At 35.2% G+C, this 19,219-nt stretch overlaps 1 protein-coding gene and 2 pseudogenes across 2 annotated transcripts; all 3 read left to right on the forward strand.

The window, feature by feature from the left end:
* The first annotated feature begins 561 nt into the window (after nucleotides 1–561).
* On the forward strand, nucleotides 562–2,008 carry LOC143555487 (uncharacterized). Its single transcript, XM_077045022.1, has 2 exons — nucleotides 562–1,072; nucleotides 1,143–2,008. Exons 1-2 carry the CDS (start codon nucleotides 562–564, stop codon nucleotides 2,006–2,008), a joined length of 1,377 nt encoding a protein of 458 aa, XP_076901137.1.
* Nucleotides 2,009–3,922: 1,914 nt separating this feature from the next.
* On the forward strand, nucleotides 3,923–6,151 carry LOC143555478 (putative LRR receptor-like serine/threonine-protein kinase RKF3 pseudogene; annotated as a pseudogene).
* Nucleotides 6,152–9,171: 3,020 nt separating this feature from the next.
* On the forward strand, nucleotides 9,172–18,837 carry LOC143555479 (sugar transporter ERD6-like 7; annotated as a pseudogene). The gene is made up of 16 exons (XR_013139215.1): nucleotides 9,172–9,333; nucleotides 9,412–9,474; nucleotides 9,551–9,640; nucleotides 10,381–10,440; nucleotides 10,518–10,649; nucleotides 10,729–10,804; nucleotides 12,491–12,555; nucleotides 12,680–12,772; nucleotides 13,214–13,294; nucleotides 15,622–15,706; nucleotides 16,763–16,869; nucleotides 16,974–17,033; nucleotides 17,138–17,191; nucleotides 17,811–17,870; nucleotides 17,955–18,069; nucleotides 18,701–18,837. The product of XR_013139215.1 is annotated as a sugar transporter ERD6-like 7 (transcript).
* The last annotated feature ends 382 nt before the right edge of the window (nucleotides 18,838–19,219 follow it).

Raw genomic sequence — 19,219 nt, forward strand, 5'->3', positions numbered from 1 at the left:
ATTATTGATAACTCTATCCACCTATATTATAATACACCTCATGCGATTATTAAAACCTAATCGTGTGATTACTTATTTAACTTTTAAATAACACCAAAATAAGAAATAAAAAAAAATACTTTACATATATCGTATGTACGTACTTTAGTAGAGATCTAAGTTCGATCATCACTTGTATCATTTTTGGTAGATTATATCAATGAATGATTTGAGATAGGCCTACTGCAAGGTTGTCTGTTTGAACACTCGGGTTTTCGTCCCACCATGTGTTAGGCTAAACGTACTGGGCGAGTATTTGGGGCGATAAAGGGGATGAACACCCCCCCCGGCGATAATTGGGCGAAAAGGGGCGGGGGCGGCAAATATTCGTCGCTGCGAAGTGGGAAAGAAAACAATATAATAATAATAATGCCGTTACCCAACGGCTATATATAAAAAAAATTATTTAAAAACTTAATATATATATATCAAACTTTATCTAACCATTTTCACCTTATCATACACAAACACAAACATAAAAATACCAATCATTTTTATTATTTTCATACTTCTTCGAACTCAATGAGTTCCCCAGATTCCACGAACTCTGCCGAGATTTTGGATCAATTAATAAACGAGAGTCGAAGAATTCATCAGATTCACCGACAAGTGGCGGAAGAGCATTTAGAGGTCACGAACGCGGTTCGGGTCGTCGTCAATAACATGGTGTCCGGCTCTGCTCCATCTACGGCACCACGTAGACTGTCATATATCATTCGGGATTGTACGCAAGTGAACGCTCGTTTGATGAAGGACTACTTCGACAACTCACCTACATTTAACGACGCTATGTTTCGATGTCGTTTTCGGATGTCCAAGCGTTTATTTTTGCGCATCGTTGGAGATATGGAGCGGGAGTATGAGTATTTTCAACAGAAACCCGATGCAAGAGGATATTTAGGATTCTCCGCCATCCAAAAGTGTACTTCGGCTATACGCATCCTCGCATTCGGCAACACGACCGATATCAATGGCGAGTATTTAAAGATGGCTGAGAAAACAACGAGAGATGCGTTGGAGAATTTTTGCATCGGTAATATTTAAATTGTTTGTATTAACTATTGTTTTTAATATAAATATTGTTTAATAATTTATTTGTATAGGGATAATACAATTATACTCTCGTCGTTATCTGAGGATTCCTACTTCAAACGACCTGACTCGCATATATGATGTACACGAAAGCAAACATTCTTTTCCAGGCATGATCGGGAGTATAGATTGCATGCATTGGGAGTGGACCAACTGTCCAACCGCATGGCGAGGTCAATACACTCGTGGTGACCATGGAGTGCCAACGGTTAGTCTTCAAGCCATTTGTTCACACGACCTCTGGATTTGGACAGCCTTCTTCGTCTCAGTCGGGTCCAACAATGACATAAACGTTCTCAACGCGTCACCCGTGTTAGAGTATTACATCAGCCGTAGCATACCGGTCTTACCGTTTTATGCCAACGATACCTTCTATCGTCACAGATACTATTTGGGAGATGGGATATATCCAGAGTACTCGATCATCGTCAAGACGTTTCAAGACCCTATCGAAGAAAAAATATATTATTTTAAGAAGAAGCAAGAGTCCGCGAGAAAGGATATCGATAGGTGTTTCGGGGTTCTAAAAAAACGTTGGCATTATGTGAAAAACCCTTGTCGTGTATGGACGTTGGCAAAAATGAGCGATGCCATGTATACGTGTATCATATTGCATAATATGATTTTAGAAGACGAGGGAAAAGCAATATGTCAACACTATATACCAGGAAATGTTCCAGAACAGTTCCCTAAACCAACCCAAGACCAACGAACGTATAACATTCACCAGCTCACATCAAGTGATATACATAATCAACTGAAGGCGGATTTGGTTCAACACGTGTGGGATAATCGTCCCGTTGAGGAGAACGAAGACGAGTACGAGGACGAAGACGAAGACGAGGAGGAGGACAATGACGAAGATGAAGACGAATAGATTACTTTTTTTATGTATATTTATATTTCAGTGTGTTTTTTTTATTATAATTTATTTTTATTGTTCCTGTATTTTTTTAGTTTATGTATTTTTTTGTATTTATTTTTTAATTTTAATACATTTTTATTTAATTATTTAAATAAATTGGTTTTTATTTAATTAGTTTAGTTATAAAAAGAAAATAATAAAAAAAGAAACTGTGGGCCCAACTTGTAGCCCATACACCATTACACCCCAAAAACAAATTTCCACTCCATGCTGACTGGGCGCCACGTGTCACAATTCGCCCCCAATTGTAGTCCCTCCACTACACATAGCCTTACGTCAGAGAGTTCGCTCTTGTGGTGACACAACGACTATCAAGTATCAGCCGATGATATGATTTCATAGGGGAATACCCAAGCCAAACTTTGAAACCAACGTGAGCCCGTTCAAGACAACATAGTCTGCCCAGAGTGGGGCAACGCGACTCTCCAAATTTGAAGAGTGCGGTAGCTTGAATACAAGAAAGTCACCATTCTAACAACAAATACACTGTGATGGGTATCACAAAGTCTGAAGTTCAAATCCGATCTCGGCCGGATTTTACCGTAGTGGGCTTTTCAAGGAGGGTTTTCTCCAACCCAGGTGATGATGGGCTTGGGTTACCCAACGTTATCTGAGTCGTCGATTTCCATTGGTTAGAGCAACGAGAATTGGCTACAAAACCCAATGTTTGAATCCATGTGGCAACTGACAAACTTTTTGGTCACAAATCTCCTTGTTGTGGAGGTAGAATATGTCTTCAAAATCTGCAGGAAGTTTGTAGAAGCAAACCAGGAACAACCTAGTGATGTGACAATTTCTCTCACATAGACATGTATATATGATCAGAATCATGAGAGAACTTTTTTTAAATTGAGAACCATTATAACCATTTTGAACAACAAAAAACCCAAAAATAAAAAAAATCATAAAATAAAAAAAAACACAAAAATGAAAAAAGTAAAAAAACCAAAATTCTTATTTTAACATCCCGGTTTCATAAAAAAAAACTCGCTTTAGCCAAATTATATACACATATGTATAATATATACATATATGTACATTTACATGATTTTTTATACACATGTTTATAATTTAAGATAAATGATACTGTACATATGTGGATTTACGTAACTAAAGATTAAATGAAATTATACATATGTGTATAATACGACGTTTTTTTATTATTTTTATTTTTTAATGAAACCGGAATGAAATATAAGAATTTTGGTTTTTTTACTTTTTTTTATTTTTTGTTTTATGATTTGTTTAAATATTTTTCTCAAATGTGATTTTAGTGGTCCAAAATGGTTCTCAATTTGCAAAGGATTATCTTAGGATCCTTACCACACACACACAAACACACACACACACACACACACACATATATATATAACATTAATATTTTTTAACGGGGTTTATGAATGTTTGTTGTTAAGAAAGAAAATGAGATTTTTTTAGGAAAAGTTTGAAATATTATGTGAGTATGTGACGACGACGTGACGGTTTGTATGTATAAATTGTTGTAGATGCTCTTACCACTTACCAGGTAACCAAAACTACAACCAACCACCTCCACAAACGGAGAGAAGCCGCAAACAAAACTAACTAGACTAATCTATTTGGCTATATTTAGACCTAAAACTTGAACAAAAAATACCCGATCAACTTTATGTCTCCAATCAGCTCGTCTATCTTAACCTCTTTTCCTTCAAAAACTTTCTCATTTCTCGCCTTCTAAATTCTCCAACAAACGACAATAACAATACCCTGAAAAACCTCTTTCTGAACTTCGCCAAACTCCATAGTAACAGGACTTTATTCCTTTAAAATAATAATAATAATAAATAACAACAAAGCCACGTGCCTTACACCCTATCGTCCGATTTAAGTCACCCTTGTATGGCTACTTAAAACTCTCCACCATATAAAAAGTCAAAAACACCCTCATCACCAGACCTCTTTTCACTCATGCTTCACCACTAGTACATCCCGCTTCACCACTTGTACAATGAATCTCCTACTACTATTATCATTCCTTGTAACCACCGCCACTGCCACCAACCACCACCGCCACCACCACCACCACCGGAGTCTCCTCTAAAACGACACCGTTTCATGTCTACTAAACTTCCACATAATCCGCCGCTTCGTCGGAACCGACCATCCTACCGTCGACGCTCCAAACGCCTGCCGGTACGTCCAACAAGGCCTCCGGTTAGTCGAATCCGACTACCTCCGCCGTACAAACTCCTTCATCCCGCCGTTAACCACCGCATAATCCTGCTGGAACTCATACCAAACCCTAACTGAAGAGTTCTACCCTAACTTCAACATCCGCCATAACTGCGGCTTCCAAACCAACTGGATCTCTGTTCCTGGATGCATGAACATAACTAACCGTCAACAGTTTGAACAAACTGTTAACGGATCGTTATTCAATACCGTGCTTACGGCTTGTAACCAGTCACTCTCCGGTTCGTCATGCTCGTCGTGCACCGTCGCGTTGTCGAATCTACAAGCGGCGCATTTGAACGGAGAGTCCGTCGGAAACCTAACGGACTGCCGTGCGTATCCGTTCATTTACGCCGCCGCGTTTGTTAACTACCTCGGTCCTACCGATAGAGGTACGTCTGTGTGCTTATTCGCTATAGATCTTAATTTAACTAAACCGAAGAGTAAGCACAAAACTGTTATTATCCTTGTTGTTACCATTACGGCTATGGTTATTATTATTATTATTACTATCGGATTTTGTTATTTTAGAAGAAGAAGAAAGTTAATTAAACTGAATAGAAAACGTAGATCTAGAATACCTGAAGCGAATAATGCGAATACGAATGCGAATGCGTTGGATGCAATTACTGAAAGCACGACGCTGATTAAGTACACGATAGATGATATCAAGGAGGCGACTAGGAATTTCGCTAGAGAGAATATTATTGGGAGAGGCGGTTACGGGAACGTGTACAAAGGCGTGCTGCCTGACGACTCGGAGGTCGCGTTGAAAAGGTTTAAGAACTGTTCGGCGGCCGGTGATGCGAGTTTCACGCACGAGGTGGAGGTGATTGCGAGTGTTCGCCATGTGAATTTGGTGGCGTTGCGAGGGTATTGTATCGCCACGACGAAGTTCGAAGGTTATCAGAGGATTATTGTTACGGATTTGGTTAAGAATGGGAGTTTGTATGATCATTTGTTTGGGAGTCAATTGGCTCGGGCGAGGTTAAGTTGGCTGATACGTAGGAAAATCGTGTTGGGTATGGCGCGTGGGTTGGCTTATTTGCACCATGGTGCGCAGCCTGGGATTATTCTTAGGGATATTAAAGCTAGTAATATACTTTTGGATGAGAATTTCGAGGCAAAGGTTGCTGATTTTGGGTTGGCTAAGTTTGCACCCGAGGGTGCAACACACTTGAGTACCCGGGTAGCTGGCACTATGGGGTATGTAGCCCCGGAGTACGCGTTATACGGTCAGTTGACAGAAAGAAGTGATGTTTATAGCTTTGGGGTCGTTCTTCTGGAAATTCTGAGTGGGAGGAAGGCTCTTATAGAAAGTGGAGATGGTCAACCGGTTCTTATAGCCGATTGGGCTTGGTCAATGGTGCGAAACGGTACGCCTTAAGAGGTTATTGATAATGATATGTCGGAATGTGGGCCACCCGAGACTATGGAGAAGTATGTGTTGGTGGCGGTTCTTTCTTCTCACCCGCAATTATACGCCCGGCCGACCATGGATCAAGTCTTAAAAATGTTGGATATGGATTTACCGGTTCCTTCAATACCCGAAAGACCTATACCACTTACAGCGGGTATTGAGGATATTGAGAGATCCGTTAGTGAAAGCGGGTCGGGTCAATTGTCTACTCCTAGAGGGTATCAAATGTATACAATTGAGATGGACGGGCGGTCTGTCGCCACTGAGGAGGTGGTAGAGGAGGAGGAGGAGGAAGAGGATGATGATGAGGTCGAAGATGAGAAAGCCCGGCTTTCGGGTGGAAGATAACTCGCGTTTCGGCGTTTTTGGTTGTATATTTTACTGATTTGGTTCTTCACTTAAGTAATGTGAAGATTTTGAGTTGGAATGTTACACTTGTATATTATGAGGTTAGTTAGATTTGTGGGCTGTTATATGTTTTTGCAATAAATTTCCATTTGATTCATTAATGACTTATTCTCTTTTTAATGGAGTTACTGGTTTGGGTGTCATTATAAGAGAATTTATGTTCAATCATGTAAACATGGTCATGTTTATAGTCTTAAAAAAATGGTGATATTTTTTATATTACTTTTCACCATTAAATTGTTTTTATAATAGTCAAAATATTTGCAAAAGTTTAATTAATTACTATAATAAACAAATATTTCTTGATAAAATAGTTTATATACTTTTTTTGAACAACAATTTTTTTCCATATAAAATTCTTTAAATCTTGCATTTGTAAGAATTTGAACTCGTCATCTCACTTTTATGAGAAGAGACACGTATCATTATATCAATAGTTTATGGGTATAAATTATATTAATTAATCTTTCTAAATGTAAAACGTTACATGTTTTTTTTCTTTTGTTATTTTATCGGTATACGATAACTAAATTTATTTTAAATTAAAAGAAAATGTCGGTATACAAATCACGAATACACAATAGCACATCGTATATAATTCGTTAATCTACTTCAAATATGATTGAAACAAATGAAAATCCACCGCACTGTTGATACGCGTGCAAGAAAGAAAGGGTTGAAAGTTATTTGGTGAGTTAAGGTTCTAGTTTCCGGATGTTTCACTGTGAAGTGAGAAATGTGGTTAGAGGTGGGTGAAAGTGATGCAGGTACATACATGAGAAAACGGACGGGTTGATCCGGGCGGGATGACGAGTTATATCAAGTTTGTGTCAAGATGAGCTGTTTTAGAAAAATGATATTTTGGTTTGGGTTAAAATAACTTTTGATTTAAGGTACAAGTAAACCGGTCTCAACTCTCAAGATAAACTATAACATAAGAGCATTTAACACTTAAAACAAAACGTTTGTCCACAACACTCTACACTAAGATTAAAATCATTACAAATTATAAACCATCAAGATTTCATGTGTAATATATCATATTGTAAGATAAATATAAAATTGCATACTTATGACTTATCCATGTAGTTTTGGACCTTCTGGTTAATTTAACAAAGTAAATACTAATATGAAAACAATATTGTGCAAAATACAAACGTTTATATAATAACTCAAAGCATCTCCAACCGGGACACGTGTACGAGTCCTTGGACTGATGTGGAAGAGAGACGGGTTTGAAAGCCATCATCAAGAGGGGAGTGTGAGAATGGAGGAAAATATGCGCCCCTTAATCGATAATTAACTTCGAATTGCAGCTGATTAGGATCTTGATTACAAAAGCTAGTCGGGTACAAATTTATAATGATGGAATAAGAATAAAATTGAGAATTGAAAAGGTTATCTTATTATTGATGCAAGATAGCTAATAATATTGTACAAGTAAATGACTCAATAAATACAAACAAATGTTTGTATAAATGCTTGATTTTCTGCATCATTTAAGGTTCGTGTTAATACAAAATATTTGAATTAAATGTGATCATATCTTATAATTATTAACACAAATCATTGTGACAACTTACAAGCCTAAATCAGGATAACGTCACCATAAGATGATCGATCAATCGTAAGTTCGTAACCATGAACTGTTTGTTAAAACTTATAATTTTTAGTTTATTTATATATAAGGCACATAATCTAGCCTGCAATATTGAGATCTAAAAAGTAATAAGATATATTAGAAATGAAATAGTAACAAAAAAATCTCTGCAAATTTATTATTAGTTATTTCATAATTTTATATGATGAAAAGTTGATATCAAACATAAAGACAACAGAAAACAACCGGAAATTGAGTAAACTATATGCAAGTTGCAATTACCAATTATTCCTTTACAAGATATTTATCAAATTTGATTACTTTTTAACTCAATAATTATAACTTTTTATTTGTTAAACTTTACTAATATATATGGTGCTTGCAACCCAAAACGTATAATATTAAATCATAACAAAAATAAATATTTTGGAGTTACTAATAAAACTACACAACCCGCGTCAAATAGAAATTATTTTAGGGTACATTTGATTCGGAGATTTTTTGAATCTGTGAACGAAATAGAAATCCGAAGGATGTTGATCAAAACTGAAATATTCGAAGAGAATATCTTATAGAATAGTAACCAACTTTCAAAAGTATTTCAATTAGGTTATCCATGCATATTTTTCTCAAATCGGGTCACTAAATCTTCAAATCAACTCTCACCGATTTTTTTGTGTGTCAAGAAAGAAATGGAGGATAAGATGTGGGGGTCGGAATTTGCAATATATGTAGTTATATTTAAAAAAATAAAAAACGTTAATTATATTAAAATTCAAAAATAAAAAATAAAATCCACGTCGCCACTCAACGTCAACATAAAAAAAAAGATAAAAAGATTTATTATGTAAAACAAAAAATAAAAATGCTAAAGAAACATGTTAAGACATTTAATTTAATAAAATATGAAAGTTGAGTGACTTAATTGGAACGATTTTTAAAGCTGAGTAACCTAATTGAAACACTTTTAAAACTTGGTTACTATTAAATGAAATTGGCCCTCGAAAAGAATATCTCTAAAAGAAATTTGAATTTGTAATTTATTTAAGTGACAAAATTTATCACTACAAGTCTCCAATCACCACCTAACCTTAGTTTTAAGTAACAAACAACATTCTAAGTGTATAATAATTAATAATAATAAAAACATTCATCCATCAAAGCTTTAAAAATATTTAGCATGTTGTCATGTTGTGTTTCATCTAGCTGTCAATTATATTCATGACAAAGATAAAACAAAAAACTGTGTGTCATGTTGCTTCACCTTCATATATATATATATATATATATATATATATATATATATATATATATATATATATATATATTTTTTTTTTTTTAACGAAGTTTTATATAATTTACTATAAAACGATTACAATAAAGTGGCAGGCAAACGGGCAACAAGCTGCGCCGCAACCCCCTTCATATATATAAATTCAAGTTCACTAAAACAAAACTAGCTTTCACTTGCACATCTTTCATACGTCGAAAACCGATATCATGGCTCAAGATGATATGCATACTCCACTTGTAACTCAAACCATCGATGGAAGCCACGAAAGCAACAAAACGAGCAACTTCATGGTTTATCTCACCACATTTGTCGCAGTTTGTGGCTCTTTCGCCTTTGGATCGTGTGTAAGTTGTAAAAACTATTGACTTATGCTAAAACCGTAGAACCAATTGTTGTTGATGTAATAATATTTTTTTTACTAGGCGGGCTACTCATCGCCTACACAATCATCCATCACACAAGATTTGAATTTGTCACTAGCCGAGGTTAGTACAAATGTACACTCATGATCTAAATATAGTAGACTTTTAGAGTTGACAAACTATATTGGTTGTTTTGCAGTATTCGTTATTTGGGTCGATCTTGACATTTGGTGCTATGATTGGGGCAATCACAAGTGGACCTATTGCGGATTTTGTTGGCCGCAAAGGGGTAAGTTGTAGGTTTAGATTTGAAGTAATAGAGGAGCTATGGTTTATTGGATTTAGTAGTCCCTATTAAATGGTATGACCAATAATAATCTCAAGTCGGTTTTTCGTCACCGGCGGTCCCAAATTTTAAAAGTTGGTCCCGAACACCCCCCCCCCCCAAGTTAAAAAGGAGTTTACAGCGTTATATTTTTTTCGAATTTCAAACTAATGTTTTAGGGATTTTGATAGGAGGACACAAATCGATTGATGTCAAATTTAGCTGAAAAGGTGATCCAAACGGCTTGATTTTGTTAATCGGAAGTTCAAACACCCGAATTGAAGCATTCTTTCGGTGTTTTGGTGCACCGTTTCGAACTAAGTTTTACATCAATCAACACGTATCCTTCTTCCGATCAAAAACCCTAAAACATTAGTTTGAAACTTGAAAAAAAATATAATGCCTTTAAGTCCTTTTTAACGGGGAACCAGTGGGGCCAGCTTTTTTTAAATTTGGGATCGCCAGTGGGCAGTGGTGATAAACTGACTTGGAATTATTATCAGCCAATACCATTAAATAGGGATTATTCAAATCCAATAAACCTATAAAAAAGTTAAATTGTTTTATGGAATATTTGATTAGTAATGATATAATATAACTTTGTTTATAAGTATATCTATTTATGTGATGTACATGTAAGTAGCGTAAGTATATATCTGTGTTAGCATATATACATGTAACATGGAATCTAATAACATAAACAGGCTTTGAGGATATCAAGTATTTTCTGCTTGACCGGATGGCTAGCGATTTACCTTGCTAAGGTATGTAAGTTAAGTCGTGTTGTTAACTAATTCGTGTCATTACCGGATTAACGAAAGACATTTTACGCTTATGACAGGGGATTGTGGTATTAGACGTGGGAAGATTAGCGACAGGATACGCTATGGGTGTGTTTTCATATGTTGTACCCGTGTTCATAGCAGAAATTGCTCCCAAAAACCTGCGTGGTAGGCTAACAGCAACGAATCAGGTTGCGGTCTATATACATAAAACATGTTTAAAATTTCGTATGTAAAATGTGTGAATCGTGCTAATGCGCGTGTATGCAGCTTATGATATGTGCATCGGTGTCATTCTCGTTTGTGATCGGGACGATGGTATCATGGAGGATCTTAGCTTTGATAGGTAACATTTTATGTCACCACAAGAGCATAACTTTCTAACGTAACACACAGTGGGACGAAAATCTGGGTGGACTCGGGATTCGAACTTACAAACTCACACATTTTATGTAATTTTAAAAAAATCAATCAATCAATCATACCCAGTGGAGTCTCACCAATAGCAAAGCTATAAGTAGGGTCTGGGGAGGGTGGGATGTAGGCACACCGTACCTCTATCCAATGGGATAAAGAAGTGGCTTTCAGAGAGACCCTCAGCTCTAGAAAACATATGCATGAGGCAATATAAAAGGGAATCAAAGTTCAACAACAATATAATTGATAATAGCACGTAGTAAAAATGATAATATATATATATATATATATATATATATATAATACATCAAACAAGGGCAAATTAAAACACCCATTTTTAAGTAATTTACAACACTTAAAGCATGAAGTACATGTGTAACTAAGGGTAAACTTGTCTTTTAAACACAATTTGCTCAACTTACAAGTTTGCCCCCTCATCTTAAACTATATCATGTTTTTAGTTTCAACTTTAAACCAACTTCTCACCCACGATTTTTAAACGACAATAAGTTTTTCATAAGTTAATATTTTTGTAAAAATATTGCACCATAAAAACGAGTATTTTATTCTCTTTAATTTGTTTATAATATTATTATTATTTTTTCAGTTGAAAAAATTAATATGTTACGTAGGGGTGTTCAATGCCGGTTTTGATTGTTTTTAAACGAAAACTAAACCATTAAAAATTGAAACCAAACTATTATTAACGGTCAGGTTCTGATTTGGTTTAAGAGTTTAAGCTTTGATAATAAAATTTGCTTAAAATGATTATTAATATAACCGTATCATCAATTCCAACTAAGTCAAAATATGATACTTGAAAGGATAAAGGAAGTAAATTAAAACGACTGAAAGTAAACAACCCAGCCGGGAAACAAACTGATGATCAGTTTAAAGGGTTTCAAGGTTTTAAACCGAGCCATGAACACTCATAATTGTTACGTGATTAATAGATTCCGCGTTCAAAGACCCGCTGCATCGCCCGGGCACTCGTCTAATATATATATATATATGAAAAAAAATACCATAATAGTGTGTATTGGAGTATATTTGATCAATAAAATATGAAACAAAAATATTAATACAACTAGTTCATAGACTTGTGTAATATACACCAACTACTTATTAATATATTATAGATCTTGTCAAGTAGTTATTGTATTTAACGTTGTGAAATTTGAGAAACTAATGAGAAACCTCACACATAACTATTACAATTTTATAAAACTATGTGACAAAAATCATAGAGTTAAGATGCATATTTTGTTATAAAAAATATAATAATATATCAATGATTTTAATCTTTTCAAATTATAAATTTGGTAAAGTTAAAATATTTCGGATCATGACAAAGATACCCAAATCTTCGGGGTTCGAAATTTTGGATATTTTGGGTCTAGTTTCAGATTTGATTATTTTTGCACGCCCATGGAAAATATAACGCGAATTCAAACATATTTTAATATATATCAATAGGTAGTAACTAGTAACAACCAACTCGACACACATTGTTAGGACTTGTAACATGTTAGGATAAAAGTCATTGGTCGGGATTTGGTTACTCTTTAGTCTTTAAACCTTGAATACTGACTAATTTGAAGTCGTATGATTTCATGAATGGTTCCATGCATTATTTTAGTGACCGGATTGTTTTTCATACCTGAGTCCCCAAGATGGTTGGTAAGATCTACTTGTTAATTTGACGATTTTCCCTATAATTAAATACATACCTTTTATTTTAACCAACTCATTCATAAATTAGACGGTCGAAATTATTGTACCTAACAATATAACAAACGTGTAGGCTAAGACGGGGAATCAAAAAGAGTTTCATATTGCGCTAAGGAAACTACGAGGCAAAGATGCTGATATATCCGAAGAGGCCGATGAAATTCAGGTTCTTAGTTCTATTCGTGTTTAGCTGTTTCACAAATAACTATCAACGTCTACCGACACTTTGAGCATATTATTTAACTTTTTCACACAACCTTAACAGGGCCGGCCTGGAGGCAAGGCTAGCCTTGGCCTTGACGGGGCCGAAATTTTCAACACATATATATTTTTTCTTAAAACATAGCATATATAATTTTTAAGCCCACTTTTTTAACCCAATAATAACAAATAATAAGACCCAATAATAATTGTTCAAATATACATTTTTTAAGTCCATAATAAACATCCATAGATTCATGGGTCCAGGCTAATAGCAAGCTAGAGGGCTCACACAATGGCTTATTTATCGTCGATATTTTATATTTTAGTACTCGCTGGGGCATCCAAAATCTCGAAGACATGTATGGAACTTAATATACGCATATATTACATAAAATGTTTGCAGGATTACATAGAAACATTAGAGAAGCTCCCGAAAACCAAACTTTTGGATCTTTTCCAAAGAAGATATTCGAGATTCGTCATTGTAAGTACATCTTGTTGCCTAATATTTTTAACAAGGCTTCAAGTCATGACATTTACTTTTTTCTTGTTTTGTAACATCCCGAAATTTCTAAAGTAATATTTAATATATTATTTTGTCGGGTGAAATAAACGAGCTAGTGGAACGATAATAATAATAGCAAAATATGAAGACTTAGTAGGATAATTAGATGGGATTAGATATGGACCAAAAGGAAATATGGGCCTTCGGTCCATGGGCTTAAGGGAGTATAAATACCCCCTTAAACCCCAATCCTTTCCATTCCATCCAATATATCCATCCTAATCTCTACACACTCCAAAACACACACAACCCGAACCAAGATCCAAAGGCGAGGACCCGAGCTCGTTGGTGCTAGATCGTCGTGACGAACCAAAACAACAAGACCAGCTCGTGTTCGTAGTTCGACTCATTTACGGTACGTTTATATCGAGAACATGTTCGTTTAGGTTTGGATTAGTATAGAAATGATAGATCTGTGTTTGTATGGTAAAAACGAATCCAACAAAGCTAAACTTACTGAAAATGGATATGATTTGATGGGTTAATCGATTGATAAAAGAACCCGTAACCTATATGCCTAAATCGCACCCTTTAAACATCGATGTTAGGTCGATTTGATGGTTGGGGTTTGTAGGCGCTGGTCAGACGATTCCGTGGATACCTAAATCGAGTTATTTGGTTAAGAAACGAAGATGATTAAGAGATTTAAGGACGAACAGTACCTGTAGCTGGACAACTTCGCCTGCAAGCTAAGTTCGCCTGATGAACTTCGCCTGCAAAGCTAAGTTCGCCTGATGACAACTTCGCCTACGGCCAAATTCGCCTAGCTGGTAACTTCGCCTAAAGCTAAGTTCGCCTAAGGTTTAACTTCGCCTAAAGCTAAGTTCGCCTAAGGTTTAACTTCGCCTAAAGCTAAGTTCGCATAAGGTTTAACTTCGCCTAAAGCTAAGTTCGCCTAAGGTTTAACTTCGCCTAAAGCTAAGTTCGCCTAAGGTTTAACTTCGCCTAAAGCTAAGTTCGCATAAGGTTTAACTTCACCTAAAGCTAAGTTCGCCTAAGGTTTAACTTCGCCTAAAGTCAAGTTCGATTAGAAAATAAATTAAAAACCTAATGGAAAATGTGTTAAGACAGTTAATGTAAATAAAATTTTTCCAAGCTGACCTGGCAGCTCGACCCCAGCCAGGGGCTCTGCCCCTTGGACCCTGCTAGGGGCTGCCGCCCCTAGACCCCGCTGCCAGGGGCGCTGCCCCCGGACCCCCGTTCGTTGTGGGTTGTATAAAGATAGAAATACAACATGAGTAGTAGTAGTTAATTGATACATGTAAATATTATACAGTTAGCCGTGCACAGCTCAAGAAGGGAATAACGATTAACGGAGAGCGTAACAGGATTCAGGTGAGTTTCTAGCCCCATTTCCTTGTTATGTTTTCGGGGCTGTGTGCATACTTGATGTGAAGTGTGAATACACTTACCTTAAGTGGTAAGTGTATGCTATAGATGTTATACGAGGTAGCTATTATATAATACTTGTTGGTGCGTGAACGATCTTCGGATATTGCACGCATCGCCAAGGATAGTGATTGCCAAGTGGTTATTAGTGTGTATGAATGTTATGATGTGACTTGCTTATTATGTAAATGATATGAAGCATGTTGTAGACAAGTAGAGGTAGAGCGTGTTAGAAGTGGCAAGAGTGTAGTAAGAGTGTTAGTGGTACGACGATAGTACGTGGTAGGGTAAGCCTATACGTGACTACGTTATTAAAGCGGCAAAGTGGCAAAGTGGCATAACGTTATACGTTATTAAAGTGGCAAAGTGGCGTAACGTTATACGTTATTAAAGTGGCAAAGTGGCATAACGTTATACGTTATTAAAGTGGCAAGGTGGTAGGTGTAAATAAGAGGCTAAGTGGTAAGGTAAGCAGGTTAGATAGTGGACTACGTGTCTGCGGATACGTATATGATGCATGTAGTGGTTGTATGATAAGTTGCTTGATTAACTAGAACTCACTCAGCGTAGCTGACTTTTAGTATGCACGCAGGTGATCAGACCAAAGAACTAGCATGAGGATGGCACATGCATGGATTGAACGGCTGGCATCTTGAGATGGAAGAAAAGATGTTTTAAATATAATGATTTGTTTTATAGTATCAAAGAAGAGATTGAATGTTTTGTATCGAATGCTTCAAGTAAACGTTTCCGCGGAAGTTTTAATTAACTCTGATTGCAAGAACTGTGTTTATGAGTAAATCCGACGTTAAAGTAGGGCTACCGGGTTCGGGGCCTTACATGTTTGTGACGTGAAGATAGGAGTCGGGTTAATGGTTTGTCAACAATTTGGAGGAATCAACGGCATTTGTTTCTACACGAGTAGCATTTTTGAGTCCGCAGGTATACATACCACTTAACACATTCGACATGTCCTTCAATATGACGTGATATCGTGACACCTTAGAGAAAAACCATGTATCATTCTAACGACATGAGAGATACTGACCCCAAATAGCACCAACGCGTTTTGCACACATTGACTGTGGATATTAGGAGAACTCTATATAGTTAACAATAAACGTGACTAAGTAGGATCAATTCAGGATGAGGGCCCACTGAGAAGTTTTCACTTTTCACCTTAGTAACATAAAATAATTATGTGAGCTCCTCGTAGGCAAAACAAATAATATAGGTCAATACGAGGGGTCAGAAGTTACAGATAAAGACTGTAGGGCTGTAAACGAACTGAACGAATACGAACAAGGCCTTGGTCATGTTTGTTCGTTAAGAAAATAATGTGTTCAAGAACGGTTCATGAACATTTACTGAACGGGATTTTATGTTCGTGTTCGTTCATTAAGGAAATTAATGTGTTCACGAACTGTTTACGAACACAAAAAAAAAATCGGCAGAGCCTATGGATTGAGACCGATGTATTCAACAATGTGAATAATGAAAGCATGTAAACAAATCGAATGAACACGTACAACGGCATGTTCGTGTTCGTTCATTTAACTTTAAAAGAACACGGACACTTAATCGAACAAATATTTATGTTCATGTTCGTTTATTTAGAAATGGACATTTGTGTTTGTTTGTTTAAAATCTAAACGAATATAACTGAACAAAGATAAACAAACATAAATGAACATATATGAACAAACGTAAATGAACATAAACATACTTAAATGAACAAAAATATACAATACTTAAAGATGACCTATCCATATAATATTTAACTATTTTTAATTAATACATAAATGAACATAAATGAACGAACGAAGCATGTGTTCGTGTTCGTTCATTTAATTAAACAAACACAAATATTTTGTTAATGTCCGTTCGTTTATTAAATAAACGAACTTCCCGCCAAACGGTTTACGAACAGTTCACCCAACATTCGGTTCGTTTACAGGCCTAGATAAAGTACCAAGGTTTATGTTTTGTGTTTTTCAGGATTTCCTGGTGATCTTGGAACGATAATCTAAGCGTTGGTACAAATAGTGATTACCGCGCTAAATGCACTTTTTCTAGACAAAGCCGGTAGAAAGCCACTATTACTGGTAACAACAAACAAGAACACACACAACACACAAAGCTAAACAACATAAAAACAGTTTGTTACATATACTTATTATACTTACTTGTTTTAACTATATTTTCTCAGGTTTCGGCTACCGGATTGGTTTTAGGATGTTTGACAACAGCACTTTCATTCTACTTGAAGGTAACATAACACTTCAATTCATTTATATCATGTTTTATTTTTACTTCATTATACATCTTTTAAAATTTAAATGCATGTACTATTGTGTAATGTTATCTGGCCAGACTTATGAAATCGGACTCTCAGCAGTACCCGCACTAGCAGTAACAGGCGTTTTGGTAATTCTTGAGTCATATAATTTATATATATATTCCTAAGATAACCATTTGAAAATTGAGAACTTTGAAAACAATTTTGAACAGCTAAAAAAACCTCTAAAAATATTTAAAAAATTTATAAAACAAAAAATTTATAAAACAAAAAATTTAAAAAAGTAAAATAACCAAAATTCTCATATTTCATTCCGGTTTCAAAAATAAAAATAAAAAATAAAAGAACACTTCGTATTATACACATGCGTATAATTTCATTTAATCTCTAGTTACGTAATGCACACATATGTACATTATCATTTACCTTAAATTGTACATATGTGTATAAAAAACATGTATGTACATATATGTATAATTTAGCAAAACCGAGACGTTTTTTTTATGAAACCGGGATGATAAATAAGAATTTTGATTTTTTTTACTTTTTTTTTAAGTTTTGCGTTTTTTTATGTTTTATGATTTTTTTAAATGTTTGGGTTTTTTTGGTTTAAAATGGTTCTCATGGATCTCAATTTTCAATTAGTTCTCACATGATATATATATATATATATATTTTGTGTGTGTGTGTGCGCACTTAAGTGTTATATATCATCTACTGACTAAATGTTGTGTGACATGTACATAGGTGTATATAGTCTCGTTTTCAGCTGGAATGGGAGCGATTCCATGGGTTATAATGTCGGAGGTAATATAAAATCGATATCATGTTGTTTATTTACCGAACAAAAGTATGTTTTTAACTCGGCTCGTATGAGCATTATGAATTTAGGTGTTCCCGATTAACATAAAAGGAGCGGCTGGAAGCCTCGCAACTCTGGTTAACTGGTTCGGTGCTTGGGTGGTCTCGTTCACTTTCAACTTTCTCTTGAGTTGGAGTTCATATGGTAAGATTATAGGTCAAGGGCATGTTCGTGTTCGTTCATTTAAACTTTAAACGAACACGAACACTTAATCGAACACATATTTTGTGTTCGTGTTTGTTTATTTGAAAAATGAACATGTCCGTGTTCATTTGCTTAAAATTTAAACGGACATTTTACGAACATAAAGGAACATAACTGAACAAAGATAAAAAAAATGTAAATGAACACAAACAAACATGAACGAACATATATGAACACAAATGAACAAATATAAAACCATTAAGTAGATAACTCTTCCGGATAAAGTTTAATTATTTGCTATTAATATGTAAATGAACGTAAACAAACATAAATAAACAGACATAAATGAACATAAATACATGAACATAAACGAACGTTCACGAACATAAATGAACGAACGAAACATGTGCTCATGTTCATTTTTTTAATTAAACGAACACAAATTTTGTGTACATGTTCGTTCGTTTATTAAATAAACGAACATAAGCGAGTTTCCAGCCGAACAGTTCACCGAACGTTTGGTTCGTTTACAGGCCTATGAGCCAGTGGCCAGAGTTGGAAACATGTATATTACACATAATAGAACGAGTACAGTTGACATGTATATATATTATTTTTGGTGTGATAACAGGGACATTCATCATTTACGCAGCCGTATATGCGGGTGCAATCGTGTTTGTGACGAAGATGGTACCCGAAACAAAAGGAAGAACACTGGAACAGATACAAGCTGCCATTAATAACTAGAAAAAATAATGCTACACATAACTTGTTCTTAGGCTTGTTTGACAACACTTTTGTTTATTACTTTCATAGTTTTTTTTTTTGCTTCATTTCATTTTCAGTTGATAAGTTAATGAATAATGTGGTGGTTTTTATCTTGATTTAGTTTTCCCTAGTGATTTTGAGAAAAAAAGATTCATATAGAAAATCCATTAATTCAAAAGATCATTTTTATGCATTAATGTAACTTTTAATGTGCAGTAGTAATTTTAATAGTTATTGTTTCCAACTTTTTATACTAGTGTCGCCTGTTAAATACATATATAGATAAAAGACGGGATATAATAATTGTTTAATGTATATTAGGTACAAAAATACCCATGGCTGTCTCCAATAATTTAAATGCCTCGGCCGAGCTGAAATGAAA

Source organism: Bidens hawaiensis, unplaced genomic scaffold, assembly GCF_021521415.1.
Source record: "Bidens hawaiensis isolate Kalapana, Puna unplaced genomic scaffold, B.hawaiensis_p1.1 tig00018136_1, whole genome shotgun sequence".
Classification (NCBI taxonomy): Eukaryota; Viridiplantae; Streptophyta; class Magnoliopsida; order Asterales; family Asteraceae; genus Bidens; species Bidens hawaiensis.

Coding starts and splice junctions, on each gene's coding strand:
- LOC143555487 (XM_077045022.1), top strand. CDS start 562: ATGAGTTCCCCAGATTCCACGAACTCTGCCGAGATTTTGGATCAATTA. Junction 1,073..1,142: donor GTTGGAGAATTTTTGCATCG/GTAATATTTAAA, acceptor TTATTTGTATAG/GGATAATACAATTATACTCT.